General features: G+C 35.3%; 1 protein-coding gene across 4 annotated transcripts; it reads right to left on the reverse strand.

Annotated features, from left to right (window-relative positions):
- Positions 1-624: 624 nt before the first annotated feature.
- Positions 625-23262, reverse strand: LOC110777083 (transmembrane E3 ubiquitin-protein ligase FLY2). 4 transcript variants are annotated; one of them, XM_056837247.1, is made up of 16 exons: positions 22680-23247; positions 18739-18811; positions 17627-17754; positions 12616-12731; positions 12380-12440; positions 11691-11757; positions 11523-11600; positions 8357-8514; positions 8188-8247; positions 8009-8102; positions 6993-7160; positions 3922-4250; positions 1892-2008; positions 1656-1812; positions 1112-1201; positions 625-820 (listed from the first exon to the last, which is right to left on the reverse strand). In XM_056837247.1, exons 1-14 carry the CDS (start codon positions 22845-22847, stop codon positions 1711-1713), a joined length of 1719 nt encoding a protein of 572 aa, XP_056693225.1. In that variant the 5' UTR covers positions 22848-23247; the 3' UTR covers positions 625-820; positions 1112-1201; positions 1656-1710. The 4 variants fall into 4 exon arrangements, with proteins under 4 accessions (XP_056693225.1, XP_056693224.1, XP_021837388.1 ...); XM_056837246.1 differs by having other exon boundaries at positions 1647-1812; XM_021981696.2 differs by lacking the exon at positions 1112-1201 and having other exon boundaries at positions 1647-1812; positions 22680-23262.
- Positions 23263-27871: the final 4609 nt, after the last annotated feature.

Here is a 27871-nt window from a genome sequence, read left to right on the forward strand (position 1 = left end):
CAAACGTAAGTAATGTTTAATCTGTACTGTATACATGCTTCCTGGCTTTGGGGTTATTCCGCTATCATGTTATGTATTTAACTGTAAACCCCTACAATTCCAACCTAACTATGAGGCGTTGATGAGGAACTCAATAGCAAAACACCATATGTACGATATTGTAAACAAAGTCATCGAAACAATTAAGTGTTGACAAGCGAAGATCATGCTACCCTTTTACTTTTAGTGGCTTTTTATTACTTTGTTGTCTAATTTATGCTAGGGCTTGTTTATTTTGTTTTAGATGTAGGTGTAACCGTTAGTTTTATCTATGCAAATTAAGCCCATGTCAAAAAAAAAAAAATACAACTTATAGAACCCACGATTTGGATTATACACCCTGGTGCATAGTGATCATTGTACACCCTAAAGAACATTTGTTGAGTATTTAAAGAACATGAAGAATGATTTCAATGTACCTGTACAAATGAAATATTTACACTATATGTTCTTTGGATTTGAACTATAAGTTCATTTAGTATATGTTCTATGGATATGAATGATATGTTCTCTGCATTTGAACTATATGTTCTTTTAAAAATAGGGTGCACAGTGAGTATTGTGCACCCGGGTGTATAAATCATATTTTGATAGAACCCCGCTCCTTTTTTTTATTTCTTTTTAAAGTTATAGTATCCATTTCATATACAAAAATAATATACAAGAAATAATTCCTGTTATACAAGCCCTCGTGTATTACAATTGTTTATCTGGCAATACTTTGACAAGTTCGACTTCAACACCATCTGGAAACATGCACATGTTTTTTCTTTGGTAGACCCTGTAATACCACATAAAACATGACAAATAAGATTATTCTTCTCGAGTTAAAGCTGTAGCCAACTGCAAGATAGAATAACTCAGAAAACAACCACATCACAAGTATGGAGATTTATGTAGTCTTCTTCTTAATCAGTCCAAACTCGTGTTGCAAATTTAGGAACATCAATGGAGGTATGGGATACAACATTCGAAAAGAACAAGTTTCTTTTGCTAAATATAACATTACATAGTAACAAAAGGATTTTATATAAAGGAGTTTTATTTTGGAATGGTGTTTTACGTGACTCACATGCTCACAACAGGGCTCTCCCACTGCTTGGGATAATGTAAGTCCAAAATTGAGACAAAACATCACTGACGTTAACGTCCCGTTGCATTCCTGAAGTTTCATATGATTGACCAATTACACTGCAACTTAAAGAATACTATACACAAGTTTTCTAAGCCAAAGAAAGATGATACTTGGTGAATGGTGATGCACATGAAACCAGAGACCCTGGTGGATATTCAGATCAAATACAAAAGGGAAATTAATTCGGTTGACTTTAATTTTGAAGGGAATGTTTATCTCTTACACAGCAGGGTCACCTGGTAAATTTTAGTAATAATCAACAGCACTTGGTGATACCAAGAAATATTAAGTACGACTCTTAACGTGTCCAGGATGTCTCTTTCCAACAGTTTCATACGACTGTAGACAGTAGTGAACATACTTGATTGCAGACACTGGATGCTATGAACAGATAAAAAATATATGCATGTCTTATTCATAAAACATTCGGAAAAATAAAAATTAACAACTTTTTGCACAGAAATCATATTACCAGACTTACTGTGGCAAAATCCTTGGACCTGTTCTACAACTAATAAGTGGAAGAATATTCCTTGTTAAGCAGGCGGCAAAGACCGGCGACATGTTGGACATTCCATCTTTATGTCCATCCACCTTTGTAAACACCCAGAATGGAAGAAATGATCACAAGGTGTAACCTGTAAACAGAATTTCCCTTATTATAATGCCATTTATGCATATCTGTCAAAATCATAATAGAATAAACCATAATTTTACCATGCAGTCATTAGAGCGCTCAGAAAGATCAATGGCAGTCATGCAAATGACGCAGTCAGTGGTATGATTTCCATTCTGATCAAACCGTCTATAGTAACTGTACTTCTCAGGTAGGATCTGTCATTACCAGACGGCATTCAGGTTAAACCAGGAAGCATGAAATGCACACATTCACATTGCATCAAGCACATTATAAAGCCTTAAGGCCCTTAACTATAAATTAAACCGGTATACTAAATCTATCAGGTAAAGTGCCCATTACCAATGTCCATCCATATTTCCAAAAGAATTTCAAAAAAAAGATAACTCTTCACCACATGGAGCCATGTAAAACAGGGGATGATTTAGCTATTACAAAATTGTTGATGGAATCCTTCAAAACTTCTCCATGCCAAAATATAATATAAAATAAAATAAATCACATTTCTACATTAGAACATCCCAAAACAATAAGCAAACTTTTAAATTGAAGAAAATGAAACGTAATTTGCCACTTCTAGGTTTAGGAAACTAAAATTTTACCATACTACCCTTATACCTTATCTCAAAATTCTAAATGAATCTACAATGGCGCAGTGACGTAAAAAAGAAGAATTAGTTGAGTATTTTAATACAATTTCTTAAAAATGATGTCCTATCATATTCATGGACGGCATATTATTTGGGGACAGACAGAGCATAAGTTTTCCCTATATAATACGCCAGGTCATTTGACGAAACTGGTATGTCAGTTCAATTTCACCAATCTCTCCAGCAGTCGCTTGTAGATTGCCTCTTTCCTGGAAGTAATCATTTCTGACGCTTAGCCTGTCTAGTACAATTACTCGGTGGTGCTATTGAGGTGACTAATTGTGTTTCCTTATCAAGAGCTGCTACAATTCAAGATATATAATTGGATTTCTGCAATCTCGATTCAGATGCAAGGAAAGTTTCGGCTCTGGAGGAGTTACTAAATCAGTCAAGCAAAAGAAATGCTGAATTTGAGTTTCTTGGGTTGCACTTAAAGAGGATTGGGATGACAGTGCTGCGAAGAGAGTTCAGGGCTAGCAGGTGGTGGCGGAGTTTTCAGAATAATAGATGGCTCATATCAGTCTTCATCTCAAAACTTGGTTCTGTTTGGCTCTTCCCTCTGAGCTAATGGCACTTGCAAGAGGTATGGATCTAGTTGGCAGCCTAGTTAATTTAAAGTTAAGTTGGATAGTATCAGTGTAATTTAATTGGTGGTCTTTAAGTATGATCACTGTGATGATATACACTTTGCAAACTACCGCAAACGGTTGCTAACAAAGGAAGAAGGGACGGTCTTGATCAAACATTCTTTCCGAAAAGCCAACAAAGCTGCAGATTGGTTGGCTAAGAAGAGCATTCAGCAAGATATCATTCACCAACCTCCTGCTCAATGCCGATTTTTATACTAAGGTCTCTTCAGGAGCAAAGAAAGATCATAAATGAAGACATTTTAAGAGTGACTAAGGTATGTTTTAGTACTGTATAATTTTATCAAGGTTTCCAAAGGTCTATCCCTCTTTCGCCCACAAAAAAGCTGAAAACCAGTATCAGATCAAAAGCATAATACTAAATTTTTCCTATTCATTTTAATTTACTCACTTCTACATGGTTCACCCATCAACATGAGATTTTATCCATAAGTGTAGGGTACGAGTGATCAAGATAAAGGATGTTATGAAATACGGAGTATATAGCTAGGTGAATGCAACACAAAAATAGAATTTGGATTAGAAGAAACTTATTCAGCGTTTAGAAGTCAAAATTTCAACCAGAAACTTATTCAGATAGATTCTTCTTAATCATGAAAAATTATTGGCCAGTATAACGGAACACAGCAAAAACCGTTTTCATACAGATTTTTAGCTTTAATGGAAAAGATCAATGCATTGAAGTGCGAATGCTAAGACATAAATCCATAATGCCTGCATGCTGAACAGGAAGAAATATATCACCTAACAAATACGTACAAAAGAACTCAAAAGAAACAGAAAATACATCACAGAAATATATGCATATCAAACCTGACGAGGTATGAAACATCGTGATCCAAGGTAATGTTGGAGTAGAAGGACTAGGGACTGAAGTCCCATGAATGAGCACAAACATATACACCACTTTGTATCAGGCCCAATTCGCATAAAGTTGTTAGGGCAGCCAAAAACGTATAACGGGATTGCTAATCGAGTAATTGTCATGCCTAAGATGTAGTGCGGGTGCAGAGGTTTTCTTGAATCACGAACAACATTGGTAATAATTTGAGGTATCCAAAAGGAATACATAAGAAGAAGAATAAGCCGCAGAAAATTATGGAACTCATACATGATCAGAATGCCTCCCAACAATATACCATCTGCAAAAAGAAAAAGAAATGTGAATCAGTCATCAAAAACTGACTATGGTTCAAAATTTATTCATGCAACCCCAATCAACCCCCCCCCCCCCCCCCCCCCCCCCCACATAAAAAACCATTTCATCTTAGAGAGGAACAATCCTAAAGGCTGCAATACCAATATTATATTTTTCTTGCACATTGTGATACCCACACTAACAGCTAGGAAATAATACTAGAAAACAAAACACCAAAACTATGTTAAAAATGTAGGAAACCAGGCGATACAGATGCTTCTGGATTATGGAAATATCTAAAAAGACTAAAATAAAATTCCGGCATTATTGATTGAAATTAAAAAGAAGGGGTTACTCAGTGTTTGTTACTATAGAAAATTTGAGGTACGAAGAAACAACACTCATGCATCATTAGTTAACCACTGCAACTCTAAAGGAAAATGATGAGCGACATTTATGTCGCTCTTAGCCTTTGATTTTATTTCATTTTATTAGCATTTTATTCTTATTTTTATCATTTTTAGTTCGTTTGTCGCGTTTTTGCATAAATCGTAATGTTATCTCGTCTTGCTTATATTTTAGTCGTTTTTTCTCTAAACATGTCTTTTATGCTCAATTTTATTGCGTAGGGTCGTATTAATGTGCTAAATAATGTGATAGTATGCTTAGAAGATGACAAAAGTGCTTTACGATATACGAATGTGCTAGACGATCTAATAACGTGCTTTACAATTTTAATAATATGCTATACGATTTTAATAATATGCTATACGACTTAATAATTTGCTACACGATTTTATAATGTGCAGTGACGAATTTGAGCGTGCAACAACGAGCTAGGAAATTTGCTAGACGATGGGCTGCGGCAAGCCTCATTGTGCAGCGACGAGCAAGGCAATGTGCTATCTGATGCACAGCCTCCCCGTAGGCACAGCCACGAGCCTAGCCAACAAAGCACGAGCATGACAGCACCTAGCAAGCCGCAAAATGCAGCAACTATCAATTCAAGCATAGCTGCTGCCCAGCAAGAGCAGCCCTGTAGCGGCATCAATGCAAGCAGCCCCTAGGCCTTGGCATAGCACGAGCACGCAACAGCAGCTCTTGCTGCCCAACAGCCACGCACAAGGCTCAGCAACAAGCACGCACAACAGCAGAAGCTACGATAATGGCCATGTATACTGTCACTGCGCAAGCTATACTTGTCATTGTTCCACTATATACTGTCATAGCACACGCAAAAGCAGCACAGCAGGCTTCATGTGCGCATGCACAACTCTCCCTTGTGCGTGAGCACAAAAAGGGTACAACGAGGCAGAATGGGGCAGCATTTCTGTGAGCACGCAGCACAATCTTGTGTGCACGCAGACCTGGGTTTGTGCGCGCACACAGGCTGCTCTTGTGCGTGCGCACAGCAGGACGGAGCAGCCCATATAAAAGAGGACAGCAGCACATTTGCCGTCTGATTTTTGGCTCGAACCAAAGCACAACAGCGATTAGAAGGAGCATTGGCGTAGCTTTAGGATAGATTAGGCTAGGTTTTAGGCTTTAATTTGTGAATTCAAACACTAGATTTCTGTTTTTCTTCTTCAATTTCGTAGTTAAATTCCTCCAATTTCAGATTGTTCTGCAAATTTGTTCAAGCTTCTCAAGATTTTTGGTTTTCAATTTTGAAGCAATTTTGGTATAATTCATACTCTTTTCTTTTATTTTTTCTTTGATTCTTTAATTAATTGTTAGTTTAGTTTATACTTTGAGTTTGTTAATTGATTTTTGGATTAATTTTGTAGATTGAATTTTGGTTGAGTTTTGAGTTTATTTTTCATGTTTGATTTTGGTTGATTGATTTTGTTTGATTTCTTCAATTAGTTTCATGATTAGGTTTTGTGTTACTCTAATTTTAGTTATAATCCTGCCTAGTGAGTAGTTCATAATCTAAAGGTTAGGGGTGAAGTTTTGATTGTTGATTGGGTATTTTGGAAGACAATTGTGATTGATGATGTGATTAAATGATTTTTAGAATATTGGAGTGCTTAGTCTCGAATTGGCACGAAAGTGTGATTCGTGGCTTGCATTAGCTTGGCTAGTACATTCTTGAGTTCCTCTTCAAAACATGATTGTAGCAAAAGCTAGATTAGGATTAGTTGAGAAGTGCTTGAAACCGAAAGGTATTCGAAGCCATATCTTGGTCAATGCATTCATTTATTTAGTCGTTACATGTCATGAGCATTTAGCATTTTTCGGAAATCCTAATCAATTTTCCAAAGTGGAACCCCAACACCTCTAGAGCTTTTCTTTGTGCATATTACCTTTTTTATCTCATTAACTATAAAAACACAAAACATTTTCCGATTGAGCTAGCTTGTGAATCCAATTAGTTTGAAAAGTCGAAACATCCCTTCTCTTGGGACAATCCTTAGGTTTGCCGCTATATTCAATATAGTTGGTTCGCTTAGGTGTTTATAAATTTTGTTTGATTAAGTGGTGTTCGTCAACAATGCGAAAATCACTGAAGAATATTAGGGGAAAGGGTAGAGACTAGAGAGAGACAGAAAGCAGCAGCTGCAATATAGAAAAGAAAAACAGCATATGTAATGTTCCCGACTGTTCAAATATGAACTAGGAAACGGTCAAAAGAAAAACAGAGCGAAGTATCAAACTATCAACCATCATGAGCTTGTTTATTCACAAAAACTAGAAGAAGAAGAAAAACAAATCATTCTAAGCATTATGGACAAAAGGCACTCACAAAACCGGCTGTACAGAAGTGACAGTTCGCGTCTCATGGCTTCCCAACCTTCGCCGCTGTTTGCCGGCCTACTTGCCTTCCATATGGCTAAGAGATACCGCATCTCAAATATAGAGAACACAACAAACTTGAAGAAAGCAGCAGTTGCAAAAGCATTGAACAGGGATTCTGGTGAAGAAGAAAACAAGCAGTTAAAACCCAAGAGAAACCCGAGAAAAAGTCTAACAATAATAGCATGCCACAGAATTGCAAATTTGAAGGCAGTAAAAGAATAACAGAATGAGTCAGTCACAGAATTTTCCCATTTAATCAGTCTCAAAATCAGGAGGCATCAAATTTAAGGACTTGAAAGAGCAAAAACATGATTCAAAATTTGATGCTTTCAACATCAAGTACCACTTCTTAAGGAGATGACAATGAAACAAGTACTCCAATTTAAAAGAGTGAATGTTAATAAGTTAGTTGCTTCAGTAGCATCCTGCTGACGTTGGTTACACTTCCATCCTACCATCAGATCAAACAAAACTACTTTTTTAATCATCATTACCGGTATAAATATATATTGAATTAAACAGACACAATATTTGACACATCATAAACCTAAATACACATGATCTGGCATAATTCGTACATGTATCTGTGCAACTAGGGGTGTTTAAAAGTACTCGACCTAATGACTTGCAGACCCGATTCAAAATACTTGCTCCTTTTGAAATTAAAAGATCATAGGTTCGTTTAATATATTTTCTGAACTGAGTCTCAGGGTCTGTTCATTTCAATTTTAAAACCCATTACAGGTGGGAGCAGAAAAAAGTTACACAAACCCCTGAGCTTATCTGACCTTATCACAAAATAGGAATTTTGAAGACGAAAACATCATACCTTCAGAAACTAACATATTTAAAAAATCTCCCTATATGGTTAAGTTCATAAAAACAGGAATCCTATTGCTTCTACATTCCAGAAATAACAAGCATATCATCAGGCACTTTTATAATAAGTGGAAACTAACCTACCTACTAATATTCCAGCTGTCAGATGTAGAAGACAGAAATAAGCATCCATAATAGCCTGCTGACCAATCATTAGTATTGAAACTTTGGCAGCCCCCTGAAAAGGTATTGATGGCATCATGCTTAAAGCACTAGCAAACAAAAACTCACAACTAAGGCACAAGTCAATAAATCATTCTTACAGATTGGGTATTGCTATGTTCCATTTGTCGAATTAGCAGGAGAACTTGGAGAAAAGACACCTAGGGCACACGTTAGTCAAGGGACCCAACCCATTCAAGTGATACAACTTAATATAATAAAAGCAGTGCTAAGCGGGATACCATAAAAAGTCAAGTCAAAAGAGGATACAAAGGTAACCATCAGTGTGTAGTTGACAGCTTTGTTGTAATAGACCTCTATATTGACAGAGGTAGCATTTAGCGATAGTGGAGAAAAACAGTCTCCATCTTCATCCGCAGATGGAGATTCCATTATTCCTTCAATATGATACTGATTATGATCTCCATCTACATGCAGAAGCCAAATAATTTAAACGATCTGTAAAGTTGCCATTGACAAAACCTAAAATGTACACACAGGGGGACAGTATTCAGAACATTCGACACCAGAAAACAACAGAATGCCTGAAAGGCGCGAGAGCAGCATTTGATGAAGTGGAAAACAAAAATCTAGTACAAAGAATGGACACTACAAAAACTTGCAGAAGAACAGAAAGCTCATCCCTCTGATTTAATAAAACCACACAATATACGTGAATATACAACTTTGTGAAACAAAATTTCTTTCAAAACAAAGAGTGGGTGGACACACCATTCTAACTATTACAGGACATGCACATACTGATTCGAACTTATCGTGGTGTGCCTCAAATCTAATCATACATGAAGCAATATACTATGAAAATACAACACAGAAGCAGGATTCTCTAAAAAGCAAAGGTCATGGTGGCCTAGAGGGCCAGATGGAAAGGTGAATAAACGGATCAGAAATTTTTAAACATAACTTTCTTGTATTTTAACTCCCAATCCAACCCGGCGAAAAGAAAATTAACAAAAAAAAATTTAATGATAGGCAACCCTCAACGGCCAGGCTAATCCCAGGATTGTGCTTTGGCTGCTTAATGTCTCTTATCAATTCAGGGACTACTAGCTTCCTCAAAAATATCGTATCAGGTAAGATAACATTAAATAGTTGCACCACTTTGACTTTCACGTTTTCCAATGCACAACTTTGACCGTTAATATCATTAACTATCCATTAGTAAAAATAATTTTTTCCATATATTTTGAAAATAGACATTGAGACTAATCCAACAACTTTTTAGTATGATGACATATATTTTTTATGTATTTATAAAAAGAGAGTCAAAGTTAATATAGGTATATTGTACAAAGTCAAAAATGGTGCAACTATTTTTAATGGAGGAAGTATGTATTTAAAATTCTAGGCTTCAATGTCAAGTCTCCCAATACCTTTACCTGGCAGGTAATGATATAAGAGGGTATGCTAGACCAATCTTGTACGTTGGATGTTTAGGTTGGATTCCTAGGCGGCAGAAACTCTGGTCCCTTCTAATTTGCACTTTTTCCCTAAAACAGGACATATGGACATTAAATCAGGCTTACTAAGCCCTAGGGTTTTTAACTCCAGAAGGAGCAAAGTCCTTGTGTACTGGACTAGGCTACTACAACAGCTGAAAGACAGGAGTTGAATGAATAAAAAGTCTTTCTTAGTGTGAAAAGTCTGCCTTCCTTTTAATATGGTATTTCATAGCCTTTTCACATAGAACTTGAAGACTGATATCATTGCACCAATTTTCAGCAAGCACTATTCAGTTTCACGAGAGACTGCCCAAATAAGACAAACTGCTATCAGTTTAACACAAAAATATAAACACATTTAGAATAAAGAAAAATAATCTTACAAGGAACAAAAAGAATAGAGCTTAAAGCAACGACACTATCAATTGATAGTGGCAACCCTCTTTTCAAGTTTTCTAATATTCACAATACAATGTTCATTTACACAAAGGTTAGTTACAATCGGCATTTTACCATTTCCTAATACGAAAATTGGTACAACTGTCCGGTCCCTGACCCCTTTGCTACTCAAACTCCTAAGATACTTTGGATATATTACGTTGTACAAGCATCCAACCGGGGTATATTAACATTTCTCAATTTTTTTTCTACTTTCAAATAGCCACCGTGCCCAAGTGTCAACAGCCGTTTAATATGTCAGAATATGTCAGACACGGATCTGAGGCGGTTATATATACAACAAAGGCCTTTTACAATTAATTAAACCTATCCCCTTTTTTTCGCATGTTTTTCTGCGGAAGTTTCTTATTACTTTCCCAAGTATCTGCTTATTAAAGCTCTTCAAACAGTACAATAATTAGAAATTCGCCCTATTAAGAAGGGAAGATCAATTCAAATTGAGTAGACAAAGTGATACCAATAAGAAATTTAGAAGAAGAGGAGAGTCCAATTGATGCTCCTTTTCTTCAAATCTTCTGTTCACCAATTAATCAATAGTCAGAAACTCAGAAGTAGTCCTATTAAATAGCTAACCTCCATCAAATATGAAGGTAGCTGATACCAATGGCAGCTTTAGAAGAAGCTGAGAGTACTCTGAAAGAGTGAAAAGATAGTGATAAATGGAATCATCCGACTCTTTGAAATTGAAAAGCCCAGAGCCAATATAATTTCTTTAAAGAGAAATGAGACGAAAAAATAAAGCCTTTTCTGATCAACGGTCATCCCCCCTCTATTCCTAAATGTTCTTCCCATTTCCCTTTGGTACATTTGCCAAGACATTATTGTTACCTGATTCGCTAGTATGAGACTGGGTACGGGTACGCAATTCGCTACCTAATTTGCTACATTAGACTAAAATTGTACCATTTTCATGTTATAGCTCGCCTTTTGGGTTCGTGGTTCGTGGGGGTGATTAGAGAATTAGGTAACACTGCAAGACACATTTTCTATCGATGATATCTATAATTACATGTTAGTAAAAATTATAAAATTTGGATATTGTTAAAGTACTCATTGAGACGAATCAAACAAGATCACACATGACAATGTTATTTATTAATATGTTGGAAAGAATTTAGAATATTCTATTCAATTGTAAATAGTTCAAGATTCCAAATGGGAAAACCATTAAGGAATGGAGGGAGTACATAATGTAGATGTATCCTAAAAATACACCATCAGGGTGTCACCCCTATAAAAATGGAGGGCCTAGGGAACTCGAATGAAGGTGTTCATACATCAAAAAATCACTACAACAACAAAGCCTTAGTCCCAGAACGATATGGGATTGGTTAACATGAACCATCATAAGGAATGGAAAAATCACAAAATACATGATAATAATTTACAAATGTAACAAGTAAAACTAAATGACAAAGAACACCGCTATGTGGTTTCCACTTAGAACAGACGAGGAAAGAAGAAAGACTGAAGAAGATTAGAAAGAAATATGTTATCTCAAATATATCAAATACCATTTTGCAAGGATGCAATGCGTGAAACTTGAGCTGCAATCTCAATATTGCAATGTTTCTCTATATCATGAACTTGTGCTGCAAAAAAGAATAGCAAGTACACATTCAATACATTAACAAGTTTCAGCATGTGTAGACAAATCAATATGAGATAGAAAGGCTAATTACATTTCTTTCTTCTCCAAATTTTGTCATGCGTGGAATCTTGGAATACTTGTGATGAGAAAACTCCAAGCTGCTCAAAATAAAAAATAAAAGAACAAAAAAAGCAGATCATATATGGATTCTGATTAAGCAAACTTACCTCTGAAACAAGCAATTAATAGAAGCAGCGGTAACAAGACTAACAACAATAACATCTGACACTAAGGATGAATATTGTTGCCTACAATACTAGTCATGCAGCTATTTTAGAATCAAACACAGAAAACAGGATTCTGTTTTGGTAAATCAAAAAGCCCTTCAAAGAATTTTTTAACAAAAATCCACCAAGGATAGGATAATAGTAATAGTCTTAATAAGCAGGCAAAAAAATACTAAAAATCGACCAATATTTTATGCTAAAACAAGAATTTTGTACATCCCAGGAAATCTTAGCTCAAAAGGTCATCCATCCACGAAGCTAAGAACTAGATAAGAAAAAAGATGTATAATTCCTCCTACAAGATACTATAATCCTAATTCCTAAAACAAACCACCTTTCACCTTTAGGAGCATGGAACTTCAGACAAAACAAAGGCAAGATCCTTTACAGGCCATCGCTGACCTGAATGGGAAAAAAATCTATCTAGCCACCCCAGATTAAATTTGAAACAGAAACAATTGTATTGTAATTAGAGAGGAGGAAAAGAAGGTACCAAATGATATGGATTAGATAACAGGTAGTCTTCTTCTGGACCAAACTCTCCCTCTTTTCCACTGCAAAAGACGCCATTGGAAACACTTTTTGAAGGTTATAACACCCAATACCAGAGTGATTCTCTCCTTTTTACAGTAAAAAATCACAGCTATCCATTAAATTGTGGAGCTGGGGAGAAAAATCAAGGCCAAAAAAATCTCACTATAGAGATCCAAGTAAAGTATATATAGGTACCTGTTTGCCACCATTCTTAGTTGCCTAAATGGCCAGATATATACACCTTCTACCCGAATTTGAGCACCACCTCCTTCATGATCATCATCAAAAGCGTCATGAAAGATAATTACTCCCTGGAAAAACCGAATGTAACGTAGAGATGAAAAATCGTCAAAACAAGTCATGACACACAAAATATCAAGTATTTATTTTCAACCATCACATATTTAGTAAAGTAATCAAACTCTTACACATTTATGTAGCTTATTACTAAACATATTTTCAGTAAGGTAAACACATGAATGGGGGAACCACCCACATAAAGAAGGGAAAGAAGAAAAAAAGTAAACCAAATACCTCCTCCGTTCCTTAAATATTGCACCATGGTTGACTTTACGCTTTCCAACACATACTTTGACTATTAATATCTCAAATTATGTATAACTAAAAATTATAAAAAGTTGATATTTAGAAAATATGTCAATAAGAATGTAATAAATTCCCACATTACTACAATTTTTTAGGTATGAAGCATAACTAAAGGTCTAGTGTGAATGGTGTAAAAAACAAGATGATGCGACATTTATGGAACGGAGGAAGAATAAGATTTTGCCTTCAAAAGATAAACGAACAAATAGTGAATAGTATCTCCAACAATAACTGGGAATAATGCCTTCAACAATCACAGCTCCAACGTTATTAAGAATAACAGCCACAACCAACCACCCAATGTAACTGCATACCATCGAGGGCAGAGATGTCTTTGGAAAACGATATGTAAAAAGAGAACAGCTCTTGACGCGTGCAGCAGAATGGTTCTTTATGGATTATTGATTATTTGTCATATTTTTTAGCTAGCACGTTTTTGGTACTCAATTGAGTGAGTTTTTCGTGCTTTTAGCTCGTGGTTAAGTGATGAATTGATTTTTATGCAATCAAATTCCTAACTCGTTTGGGATTTGTGTTTTGTGATTATCAATCCCTAGTTGGTTTAGGAATTGTGTTTAAGTTAGTTTGTTCCTACGTAATGTAGGATATGCTTTTCAATTCCTATTTGATTTAGAATTTTTTTGTAATTCTGATTGTGTTGTTTTGAATACAAAATATGTTCTAGAATGATTTTAAAGGTTTTGGGCACTTAAAGTGCGTTTCGCCTACGAAAAGTGTGCGCCTTCGCTTTGCGCCTAGGCTCCAGGTCCCTTGCAACGCCTTATGGAGGTCCACTTGTTGACAAGTAATACATATTTTTTCTAAGAGGCCAAAATCACGAGACTTTTATGGCTCCCCAACATTTAGGGGCTACCATATTGAAAAGAGGAGAAAGAAAACCTCAAAATTTTCCATCTTTTTCTTGTCTCGGGTAAGTATACTCCTCCTTTTTCTATTTTAAAGTAACATTCTATGTAAGGTGTGGCACACTTCTTTTGAGGATCTAAATAAAGAGCCAGTGACTTTAAAAAGTGACTAAAACGTTACTTGAACCTCCCTTAATCCCCCCCCCCCACACCCACCAACACAAAAAAAGGCTTTTGATTTTACTATAATTACTATTATACCTCATTGTAGCAACAACTAATACTATTTTGATTTTTTTTACAGAATAAATACGATAAAAAATTAAAAAAAAATTATGCGCCTTGCCTGCGAAAGGCGCTGAGGGGACTTTTGCTCCTTGGTGCGCCTCATGCCTTTTAAAACTAAGGATTATGCTTTTCAATTCCAATTTTATTTAGGATTTGTTTTGTAATTCTGATTAGGATTAAATTCGTTTTTGGGTCAACAGTTTCATTCCAACTTGTTTTAGGATTCGTAGTTGCATTGTTTTAGTTTCTTTAGAGTCCTTAATAGGCGTGACTTTGTAAGCCTATATAAGGGCAAGTTTGTAATGAATAAAATCACAGAACAGTTGTGTAAGATTTGCTTTATGCTTTGGGCGTATGAATTGTTTAATTTGAAACATTAAACCTAGAGTTTGTGTCGAACCTCAAGACTTAGTCCTTAAGAAACCCTCTTTGAACCTAGATTCAAGAGCCTATCCGGTGAGTTTTCACGAAATTCCTATAACCTTCAAACCTAATCCATAAAAATCAGAAAACACTCTTTAAATTCACATCAGCTACACCATGGGCCTTTATTTAATAAATTGTTATCTCAATTTAAGTCCATTATTTTGACCATCACAACATCACCTGATATGGATCTTACTGTTGTGGCGCTTCCGTACTTGGCGTCTTAGATCATAATCGGGTTTAGCTAAATACCTATGACTAAATCAACTAAATGCTTCTCCGCGTTCTTTAAACAATGATACAAGAACAAAGCTTCTCCAAAAGCTTTATTTATTGCTTTGGCTCAGTGTTTGGAGAAGGTTTCCTACTAGAGATAGGTTGATAGAGTGGAAATTGATCAGTGTTAATGTTTTCCCACTCTGCAATGCTGCCGAAGAGAATGTGGAGCATCCCTTCCTTTTGTGTTCCTTTTATTGCTGGGATTTGGTCTAAGGTCTTAAATTTGTTACAGTTTTGTAGAAGCCCAGCAGGTTTTCTACTAGCTTGAATGGGCTGGAAAGAGTGGTAGGAGGTCTCATGATAAGCACGGATTGTATTTAATGTTCTTTGTCTAAAGTTTGTATCATATTTGATTGCAGAGGAATGCCAAAGTGTTTAAAGGAGTATACAATACCCCTGCTGCTGTTAATTGTTGTAGCTGCTCCTTTATGAGCTTTTCTTGTTTTGTGTGGTTTGAGTATGCTGCAGACTAGTGCTTTAGCACAACCCTTCCTAAAAGGAAGGTGTTAAGGCATGCTGATGCTTTTGCATCTCATTTGATATTTTTGTTATATCGTTTAATGCATACTCAAAGCTTTGGGTAATAAAATTTCTTTACTTGCCAAAAAAAAAGGAAAGGGTTATCTTTCCAAATCGGAAGCAAGCATTGCATGCATTTAGATCTAGTAATATATATGAAGGGGAATTAAAAAATAACTATGGGACAGAAACAAGATACAAAAACATCGAATGTTCTACGAAGTATCACCTAACAGCCGTTACGGGGTAGATTTAGAACTTGTTTCGCCAAATGCCACCACACATAAACCCCAACAAAAATAATGTCCTTGTTCAACATCTGTTACGTAACAGTAACTCGAATGGCCTTTCCCATTATGCATGTTCTTTGCCTTGCCCAAAATGAAGAGAAAGGAAAAATGTTCTTCCCAAAAGAAAAACAATATGCACACATGAAAGAAGGGAGAGAAACGTGATAGGGGCTTGCTGATGATGTGATTCATATGTAAGTAAGTGACACATGAATCCAAAATACTATTTCGGTTCGGATTCGGTTTGCGCTATAATCCAAACCGAAAACCGAACTTTCACCCCTACATGTAGCCAACCCCATCATTATTTGAGAATACAGCTCTTATATTGTTGTCGTTGATTCAGCAAAGTACGAAAAAGGTATATGATCTGGGGTGAAAATCAGCATTGAAACATTGAGTGTCACTAACTCACATTTGACTCCATAAAAGATGGCCGGTGCTTATGAAATCTTGTAGTTTGTTGCCTATAAGTTGCTAGAGAAAGTAAATAGTAACGAAGGGGAAAAGGAAAAACAGACGAAGAAAGATAATGTTTTCAAAGGGAAGCGACAGAAATTTAAATATTGCTCACTTTCCTTATAATAACTCAACGGTCAACACCAGTAACACCACTAAATGGGAAAAGGAGGGGGGGTGGGGGGGGAATCTCATTATCATCATTCACCAGGTAAATTTGCAGAAAATGATTGTGATCCATGACCCCTAGGCACAAGTAAATCACACATGTAAAATATAAAACATTTAGATACATCATCAGAAATGTGCATATTTAAATTAATACTCGCATTATTCATGAAAGACAGGTTCATTTGCTGAAACGCACATAGTTCAAATTTACAAAACCCTGCCATGTTCCTTTAGTATGCCCAGGTGCATCCGTCATGATACAGAAATTGATAAAGTTCAACAGCATTTGTGAAAGGGCTCCAGAGGGGCCATAGTCCATACAACACTTAAACATCTAAACCAAATGTGCCTACTGGTTTGTCGGCTAGCTGATAGCTATGCAGCGCCTAAATCAGCCTCGCGTTGATAGCCAAATGGGTATATGTGCTCAGAGGATGTCTGGCTTATTGAAGGATGGGACCGTGGGAAGATGTAATGAGCTTGCATAGATTATGGACAGAAAAGGAGAGATTAAAGGAAGAAGAATGATGATTAAGGAAGAACAAGTAACGATATGATTGTATTGATGATTATCACGGTGGAAATCACAGATTACAAGCTAGCCAATCTTTCGAGAGGAATAACACTCTCCCAGTGCAACTAACCCCAACATCCAACATGCCTTCTCTTGCCCTAAACTCCTCTCTTTACAGACTAACTAACTACCCTTTTCTTGTTGCTCAAGCTATCAATAACAGAATTATTATGACACTTCGTGCCCTTCCCATATATGGGCTGTACCCAATGCTTTACAGAAGACCCACCATCACTTGTTTGAAAGCCATTTCAGTTCTGTCTGTCTGGTATCCAATCTGCAGCTTGACGTTTTCACGGGTTCTTGAGGTGGATTTAGAAACAATGAAGGGAAAGTAAGTTCAAGAAGCAGTTTTATTGCTCTGTGCTAGTTGTAAGTTGCAACAGCTTATAACATATGGCGAGCAAAGAATGAAGCTTTTTCAAATTAGAAAGTACGTACTGTGAAGAATAGATATAGTGATACTTAGAAGTAAAACTATGATACCTAGGAAAGTTACAGCTAAAGATAAAGTTTGGTTTGATACTTTGACTCTTTGAAGTAAATTGATGCACAGATATGGCTGAAGCTGCTTGTTCTGTTTCCTTTGCTGCAATGAGTCCTTCCTAGAAGGTTTGACTATATCTTTGAAAACTTTGGTTGGAAAAATGTTCACATATATCAATATGTTTCTTAAATCAATCCTTACTGTTGCTTACCAAAAAAAAATAACCTGGTCGAATCTTTACCTGAACATAATGTACACCAGTTATTTTTGTTGGGGTACTCATCAACTCGATTACGGAGTTTCCATCTGATCTCTTAAAATCTGGAAACCTAGATGACATATTTGCAGACTCTAAAAAATTCCAAACACCTGAAAGACACAAGGGTCATCCAGTTAATCTCATTGATTAACACACAGTATATCAAAATTACGCAGTTGTATGGTCAACAATTTTGACGGTATATATATGCAACGTAAAGTGTAATTTCTAAAAATCTTAATCAGTTTTTTCAAAAGAAAAACTAAAGGAAAAATAAAAATATATAGATTGCATATTCAATCATTTCGAGTGCACATTTATTTCGGTTTACTTACAAAATTGCCAATTGATATCACCCTATGTACATTAAGAAGATCAACTGAGAGTTTCTCATGCAAGGAGTATAGCAGATATGTTTTTTGGCAAAAAAAAAAAAAAACCTAGAAGCATCCACTTGTTTAGTTTGCACCCTGGGCTAATCACAACCGGCAACCTTATATTAGTTGTGCTTTTTTCAAAAGACATTATACTATTATCTTGTAATTCCGCTTCTTTAAAAATTTACAACATTTAACAAATAGATATATTTTTATATTTAAATTCACAACTTCCGTAATCGATCAAGGGTCCAAGTGTAATTCCAAATAAAATAGCAGTTACTCCCTCCGTCCTTTAATACTCGCACCGCTTTCCTTTTGGGGCCGTCCCTGAATACTTGCACCGCTTCTATAAATGGAACTTTTTACCAATATTATATTATTTCTCACACTTACCAACTAACCCACCTACACCCCTACAAAATTCACACCCCCCACTCACCACTCCCCACTCCTTACACATTTCCCACTATCTATATTAAAAAAATACTCCACTATCAACTAACACCCATTAAATTAATAAGTCAATTCAAGTGTCTTAAACGCCGCACCGGTCAAACGCACCGGTCAAACCGGTGTGAGTATTAAGGGACGGAGGGAGTATATATAAGAAATGAGCTTACGAATATGCATAGAAAGTTACAGTTTTAGAAACCACTAGTCTTATTACTGATTGCAATTGCTTAACCAACTTCATAGAGAAAATAAACTACAAACCTCGGTAGGTTCCACTAATATTCCAGCTAGAAAAAGGAGCCATGTTGCTGTCTTCTTTTTTGACGAAGAGCCACTGAAAAAGCAATATCAACAAGCAATAGTTGAATAATGAATAATAACTGAGAAGCACAGCAGAACTTTTCCATTCTGAATAAATGAAGTGAAGTAAAGCTGCATAAGAATAAACTGGCTGTATATATACACATAAAATACAGTAAGCAATCAATTGTACAGAAGAATAAGCTGCTTTCAACAACATTAACTACAGTAGGAGACTGAAGAATGAAGGCAGGCGGCAGCATAGTCAATGCAATGATAACTGATCTCTGACAAAATTTGGAATGTACAATACTTCAAAATAATACAACCCCTTTTAGGCTATTTCACGGACATGGGTACATAGCTACATATCTAAGTATCACACATTATAAAATAAAACTTTCCAATTTTGTCCAAACTGAAATGTCAAAAGTCCATAACCATGTTTTACACACACTGTTACAAAGCCATATACCGCCCATACTGACAACATACCATTTCAACAAATAGGCGTGTTACTGTATGACAGAAACTACCTGAAAAATAAAAAACAAGAAAATCAAACAAGATGCCAAGTTCCAATTTCCCTCCTTATATATAGATTTCAAAAGGTCTGACCCACCTCCTCAAACCAAATTGGACACAATCCAAGCTGCCCCTCGATTTATCCTCCAATCGATCAATTTCTTCTACAAAGTAAACTAAACTAAAATTATCAAACCATCCTCCTAGTTGTCAAAAAAAAAAACACAGTCCTCCTTCAATTAGCCTTCCTCTAAAAAATAAACTAAGCTCCTTCAACCTATCACTTCTTTCAACTCTTCCACATGGAAAAACTAAACCAATAATTGAACCAATTTCACAACTTCCTCTTATTCCAAAACGAAAACCAAATACCAATTACTTCCCTCAAGAAATGTTGGTGCTACCCCCTAATATCGTAGTCCGGGTGTCCAAACCTCACTAAGCCCGGGCTTTCAATGAAGTTTAACTCAACCAAATTCTTAAATCTATAAAACCCAACTTAAGATCAAATCTTAGCTAACCCGATTGCCAAATTCCCCCATTTGATTTGTTCAGTGTTATCAGATTCACTCAGTGTTACCCCCGCGAATCGGTTCCCAATACAGATTCGCGATTCTCCAGCGACTCAATTCACGGTGGTTCTCGAACCAAATCGTTGGTATTGCCGTGCCGAATCTGAAACCCTAGTTTTACCGATTGAAGGTCAGGTAACGCGATAGAAAAAAAATATGTTGGGGCTTTTGTTTGAGAAGGAAATATGTGTTGATTACGATCATCAATTGTTGATGTCATTGTTCTTTCATCTTCTTGAATCCGAAGGCCATGGCTGCTAGTCGATTCCTTCATGTGTGTTGCACCCTTGGTGATACGTTTGGACTTTTTGTTTTATTTTTTATGTATTTATGAAGGATGTGAAACATCTTGGTGGCGGGCACGTGGGTTGTATTTTGGTGTCCTTTAATTTTATTAACTTTTCTACTTTAATTTTTTTTAACAATTTAACTTTTTATTTCGTGTTTTTTGCTCAAGCCTGCATTGCCCCAGTTATTTATTGTCTTTTCTTCTGTTGAATCTGATTAAGTTGATGTGATAAAGTTTTATTGAGTTATTTAACTATTTGAGTATGAGACTATGAGTATTAAAATGAAATCTCTATAATATCCGATATTTTGTACAATGTTTTAAAATATATATATTTCAAACCCTTCTCGCAAACCTAACCGTGAAACCGGATTTTTTAAAAATCCGGTAAAAAATAAGTTCCAAACCCTTCTCGCAGACCCCTATACCCCATACCGAAGCGAACCATCAGGTATCAGATGGGAAATGAAGAAGATTACAATTTGTGCCAGAATTTTGAGATCTTCCCAACTAATTTCTTCCAGCATTCATGAGAAAATTCATCCCTCAAAATAAGTAGAACCTCAACAGCAACAAAATTTAACTCAGTACTCTAAAAAGTAAGATTGCAAGAATAATTCCCCATTTTTATCTAGCGATTCAAGATCAATGGAAAATTTTTGTCAAATAATGTAGCATAACATCTTACAAGCCAATAAACTGCTGCAAGGTGTAGTCTTTGAACACTAAGATTACAAACTCTACCCTGCGCCGCCTCACCCACATAAACATAAACGAATAGATCATCCCTCTATCCGGAGAATTCCGTCACTCAAGATTTACAAGATTATACCACTTATTCATCATAAGAACTCCCATAAGGTGTTTTATCCCCCCGACTAGATTCTCTCTATACGGTACTGCTTTCCTAATCTTTAATTCTTTTAATGAACATTGGCTACTGCCAAAGCTTGACAAATTTTCTTTCAAAACTGCTGCAAACTGGGCAAGGCTTCATAAATTCAAATAACATGAACTACTAATCTATTTTACCCATTTTATGAAAAGGCATGTTGAAGTGCGGCCTAGGCGCTGCTGCGACAACTCTTCCCTTAGAAAGACTTAGGCAAGGCATATTCCATGAGGCACACTGATGCCCATTCGTTTGTGGGTGTACGAATATCATGTGACCCATATTTCCGCAACCATCTTTCTTCCTAGGGTTTAGGACCCTTATTGCCTTACAGCTTAACTGGATAGAGAGATTTGGAACTTTGGAAAGCCAAGTATGGGGTCAGAGAAAATGGAAGGATTGGAAATTGAAGGAAATATTTGCCGTCATTGTTTAAGAAACAAACCTCTTCAAAAGTGGAAAGAATTAGAAGGAAAATGAAAATACAATGATTACTAATAGGAAAAGACTATTTACCCTTGCAAATTCCACATCTCCGGACTTCCTCCACTTACCCTTTATCTTTCCTTGTTCCCCAAATTTCTGCACCTCTTTCTCTATATCAAATTCCGAATCTCTCATTCATCAATCCATCAATAGATTAGGGCTATGATTTAAGAATTGTCGAAGAAATCCAGCGACGACGGTAAAGATTGCCGAGCACCTTAATGCTATTGTCACCAACTGATTGGAGATCGGGAAAGGACTTGCAATTGTACGACGGCGGTATTGCCAGCAGCGGGGAGTTCAAGGGGTGAGAGATGAAGGCCGGAAGTGTTGATGTAGATTGAGAATTTTTATTTGATCTCTTCGCGAGCTCAGTTTCAATGTCTATTCTTCCGTCATCGAGAAAGATAGAGAAATTAAAAGCTAATATAACCTCAACCAATGTCCCCCCACCCCCCATTCCCCTCATACACATTATAACACAGGAACTTTTTTTATCCCCCCTCCCCTCCCTTTGCCTCCCCTTTTCTTACCTTCCCTTCCCTTCCCTCCATTTCCTTTCTAAATGCCTATATAAGCTGTTAAGGAAACTCCAATGGTGGTTTTTTGTTGTTGGTAGAAATACTTTTTTGGTAGATAGAAAAACTAGTGTGACCATTAGACTGTATAGTTGTTCTCAGCTACCTAGCTAAAAGTCTAAATCAATCTACATAACTTGTGTCAATTTTAGGGAGTAATAAAAAGTTTGGGAGTGATTGACATGTGGGATCATTCAAGCAAAATGTATTGTAAATTTGTAACTCACCATTGGAGAAACATTGGATTGGCATGTCAAACTACTAGTGGTCATTCCTTAACAAGTGGAGGAGGTGGCCTTACTGAGCCTCGTCAAACACTCAATTAACAACCAAATTGGTTTCATCGTTCATAACAAGTAATGCTTAACTAATTGTTACTCCAATGCTTAATTAAATGAATGTACAATAAAATTGCTTAGGAGCATAAAAGTTCAATCAAAACTAAACCAAAATTTGCAAACTTTTGACTGAATTTAACATACAAGACAAGACGGACATAACTTTTAACAAGTATGAAATGGGAAAAAAAAAAAAAAAAAAAAGGTATTCCAAAGACTAACCTCATCGCCCCATGACCTTGCCCTTTCCTTCAAGGGTCTCAAACTTGTTGCAGGTCCAAAAAGTGCGAAACCCACCAATAATCCCAAAAAAGCTTTCAAAACAAACCCTAATTTCCTCCTCCCTCCGGAACCCAATACACCCATTTCTAAATTTGGGCATTCCGCCATAAATTTCAACCTCAAAATCGAAAAATGGGAACAATTACAACCCTTCTCGACGGAAAAATACAGGATATGAAGCACAGCAAGAAACACCGACCCATAAAGCAAACAAAGTATAATTGCTTCAAAATGGAGTCAACTAACAAAACCATACAGACGTGCGATTTGGAGAGCTCAACTAACCAATTTTACCAATTATTAACAACCATTAATCAATTCTTTTAAGGATTAAACAATTGATTTTCCGACAAGAAGAGAAAGATGAACCTTCACCAGTTGGTTGACGTTGAACTGTAAACTTAAGGAAAAATGATTGAAGTGTGCAATAATTTGGTGATATGAGGAATCTTAAAACTAAGGGGTTTTTTATTTTTTATTTTTTGTTTTTGGTTTGACGAGAGTGGAAGTTGCTGGTTTGCGTTGGTTGTTCTCGGTCTTAGGCCGGTTCTTTTGAACTTAACTACGGCCTCAGTCCCTCCGTATTTATTTAAGAAATGCACTTGACTTTTCCGGTCGTACTTATTTGAGATATACACTTACCATTTTTAGTAACTTATCAACTTAATCATCTAATTAAATAATACATTTAATTTATCCTATGATTCACCATCCTATTAAACAAATATTCCATCCGTCTCTTTTTATTCTTTACGTTTGGTATTTTTCACGCGTTTTAACGATTAATTAATTTACATCGAGATTCCTCAATTTTTTTATTTAAAAAAAATAAATTACGTTTATTTATAATGTTTTCACTTTTGTCAAAATTTTGATATTGGAAAATGAGAAAAATTTAATGTCCCAATGGAAAAGTGTGAAAGAATAAATGACCTAATGAATTTAATTGGTTAAAATAATAATTGGACACAAATTTTGATAGAATACTAAGGTCATTTATGTGATAATATAAAAGGAAATGTAAATAACATTTTGAAATATCCATAAAGGAAAACGTAAATAACAAAAAGAGACGGAGGGAGTAATTTCATAAACCCACCCCACCTCCCATCCCCAAAATGACATGATCTCTACTTGTTTACTTATTATTAAAATATTTACCCAACCCTACTTGCTTTATTATTTTATTTCATTCAATTATTTTTCTTAATACCCGTGTCCGACCAAGTGTATCCCTTAAATAAATACGGAGGGAGTAGTACAAAATATATTATAAGTTTATATTGAGATTTTAAATCAAACTATAATTAAGTCCTACGATACAAGATTCAATAAAGTAAAATTGTAGAGGATTAAGGGGCTGAAATTAATAATGATGGGATTTTTCGTGGTAAAAGAATAATTACGACGTGATTCCGTCGTGAAAGGAGGTCGTCATAATTGACTAACTCATCACATATATCGATCATGTCGGTAATTAGATATTCTGTCGTAAAATATTTCACGTAAAAGACGGGGTTTGAGCCCGTCTTAAATATATAGTCCTTCGTTAATGAGATTATTTTTTTTATATATTTTTTGGTAATGTAGCTGCATTATATAGAACACGGTAGTTGACTCCTAGTAAAATTTATCTCTTATTATTTTTTTAAAGAATTTATTTATCTATTTGGACTCCTAGAAAAAATTATCTATTATTATCTTTTAGCAGTAGTTTATTTATCTATTAATCTCTTATTATCTTTTACCGGTCTTTATTTATCTATTTTTATTTTAAATCTTTTACTAAGTATTTGTTTATCTATTAATCTCTTATTAGTTATTACCTTTTATCGGGTCTTATTTATCTATTTTTATTTTAATAAATCTCAAATAATATAAGTTAAATAGATGGTGACGTGGAAATTCTACGTGGCGCTCCGAATGCTCTCCAAAAAAACTCCCCTTTATATTATATAGAACACGATAGTTAACTCCTAGTAAAATTTATCTCTTATTATCTTTTACTAAGTGTTTATTTACCTATTTGGACTCCTAGAAAAACTTATCTCTTATTATCTTTTACCAGTAGTTGACTTCTATTAAATTATCTCTTATTATCTTCTACTAAGTATTTATTTATCTATTAATCTCTTATTATCTTTTATCGAGTCTTTATTAATCTATTTTTATTTTAATAAATTTCAAATAATATAAGTTATATAGATGGTGATGTGGAAATTCTACATGACGCTCCGAATACTCTCCAAATAACTCCTCTTTATCTATATATATATATATATATATATATATATATATATATATATATATATATATATATAGAGAGAGAGAGAGGCTCATGTGAGAACACCCCTCCTATGTGAGAACACAATCTTATGTGAGAATGAATCTGGGCCTTTAAATCTTTTCTAATCTAACAGCTCAAAATCAAGGGATTAGTAATGTCATTTTTGTAAATTTATTGAACAACCAGCCATTCTCTACTCTTTTCACGCATAATTATTTCTCTCTCTAACCTCTGCTTTCTCTCTTTTTTTCTTCTATCTCTTCACTTTTCTGTAATTAGAGACATCAATCAAGGTCGAATTACGCTTCAATTTCTTCCATTTTTTCGCTGAAATCTTCAAAAATTCTTCATATTATTGCATAAAAGTAGTAACATTTGAAGAATTCACCAAAAGAAACAAACAAATTTGTGAAGTAAAACCTTACAATTTCGTGAAATAGAACCCTAGAAATCTCAAATGTCAATTTCAATCAAAGTATAAAATTAATCGACGCGACGGAGCAGCGAATCAACCCGAAATAACTTATAAAACAAGGTAAGTAATAATTTGATCGAGAATTTTGAACCATATTTGCGTTTTTTAATTCGTTAATTTGAGCTAATTTTTTAAATTTTGAATTTTGAGGAAGTGCGTTGATGCAATGTGATGATTACAATTATAATTCGCAAATTTTTGGAGCAAAAACTACCGATGAAGAGGATCCTCCAACAAATTTATAAGTAATTGAATTTTTTTGGAGTTTATGATCCTAATTTGAAATTAGATTTGATGTTCTAATTTTTTTTATTTGATGTTCTAATTTTTATATTTATGTTCAATTTTTCAGGCTGTATCTGACTAAAAAAAAATTAGTGGAGATTTAATTAACGCCTAATTGATTTTTCGAGAATTTCTGTGTTTAATTTAAATTAATTTCTGGAGATTTTAATGTTTTAAACTATGTACCAGGATGTTCTAAACTATATAACATGATGTTCTAAACTATGAAACATGATGTTCTAATTCTCTTATCGGAATTTTCCCCGAAGGTTTGTTAGTTCATTTGGTCTAGGGATACTAGCTTTTGCCAAAGATGAGGTTGAGTTGTCTAAGATCAAGAATGAGGATAAATACTTAAGGGTCTGATTCAATAGGATGTTCTAAACTATATAGCAAGATGTTTTAAATTATGTATTAGGATGTTCTAATATAATATAATTAGGATTGAAATTATTATTATAGGTAGTAATTGGCGGTTTTGCATTGGACTATCGGAGACTCTTCACCTGTTCATGATAAGAATTGCATTCTCAAACGTCTAAAGTTTGTGTGTCAGTTCTATGGTCAAAAGTGATATATATTTCAGTTAGCTATTTGTTCACGACCATTATATTCTCCAGATAGGAAGACTTTTTCTCTTGTCAAGTTATGAATTTACCTGCTTTAGTTCAATCCTAATTGTTGTTTGAAGAGAATTAAAAGAGACCAAATTCCCAGTGTGCTATCGCAGTTTCAAGAAGGGCCTTAGTTTTTTCACAATACACTGAAATTGTTGTCTATTATTGATGGTTATAATGAATCAAAATGTTATGCAGACATAAAAAGTTGCATGTACCTAATTCCATGGCTTCAATGTGTGCTCCTTTATCTATGACATATCAAGCATTGATTCATTCCTACATTCAAATATTGGGTAATATTTCATCATCTCAATTCTTTAAAACATTAATTTCACTTTTAGGACATAAATAGTTTAGAACATGCAAGTTACTTTTTAGAATGCTCCAGGATTTCAAGGCGGCCTATCTAGTTTAAGGTAAGCTTAAGCTCAAGCTCAGACTTGATAAATTTAATTTATGTTAAACCGAACCATGTTGGAGCTTCATGAAAACATATAATGTGTACAAAAATGGCCTAACTTTTCTAGAACATAATTGTAATCCCCCATAATTTTATATATTTTGTTTATATATTTTAACGTATATTAATATATTTAAATATAATTTACGGATTTCAGAAATGAATATGTAATTAAAATATAATTATTTTATTTCATTTTGAATACTTTTAATGATTTACGAAATCAAAATGTATATTTGAATTTTACGTTAAAACGATTTCGAATTACGAAACCACGTTCTATTGAAATTAGAAAGCAATACTAAACATTGTGGATTCATCAACCTCAATTCTAATCCTAGCCCAAATTGACAAAGTCCAAAACAAGAAAACCCATATTCTCAACCCACAATTCAACTTCACGTAAAAAAAAAAAAACAAAAAACCAAAACCCCTATTCTCTCCTCTCCTCCAATTCACGTGAAAAGCAAGCAAACTGCTTCAGCCATCGCCGCCCTCCTTGCTGCTATCCCTCACGCCGCCGGCCAATCCTCCTCCGTTGCGTGCAACCTTCCTCGCCGGTAAATCCTTCTTCCTCCTTTTCTCCTTCGGTTTTCCTTCTCCCTTTCGTTTCTCTCCTCCTTAATGCTTATGTTCGTTTGCTGCGACAGACACCAGCCACCTGCATCCCGTCGCTGCCGCCAACCAACCAACACCGGCCGTTGGCCCTCTCCCTTCTCCTTCGCGAAGCGCCAAAACTCCTTTTCGTTCTCCTCTACGTGCGTTTCCTTGCTCACGCCAACTACAACCACCATCACCCACCGCGCAGCCGCCAGCCACGCCACCACAGGCTGCCCAGGACTGCTTCCCAGCGCCGCGCCACCACTGTCCGGCCAACCTTTCTCTTCTCTTTTGGTTATTTCTTCCCCTTCAATTTATTTAAATTATTATTCATGTTTTAATAAATTAATTAATGTTTTAATTGTTTAAATTATTAGTTTTAATGATGTATATTTAGAATTCAGA

The sequence above is a fragment of the Spinacia oleracea genome, chromosome 2, assembly GCF_020520425.1.
Source record: "Spinacia oleracea cultivar Varoflay chromosome 2, BTI_SOV_V1, whole genome shotgun sequence".
In the NCBI taxonomy this organism is placed as follows: Eukaryota; Viridiplantae; Streptophyta; class Magnoliopsida; order Caryophyllales; family Amaranthaceae; genus Spinacia; species Spinacia oleracea.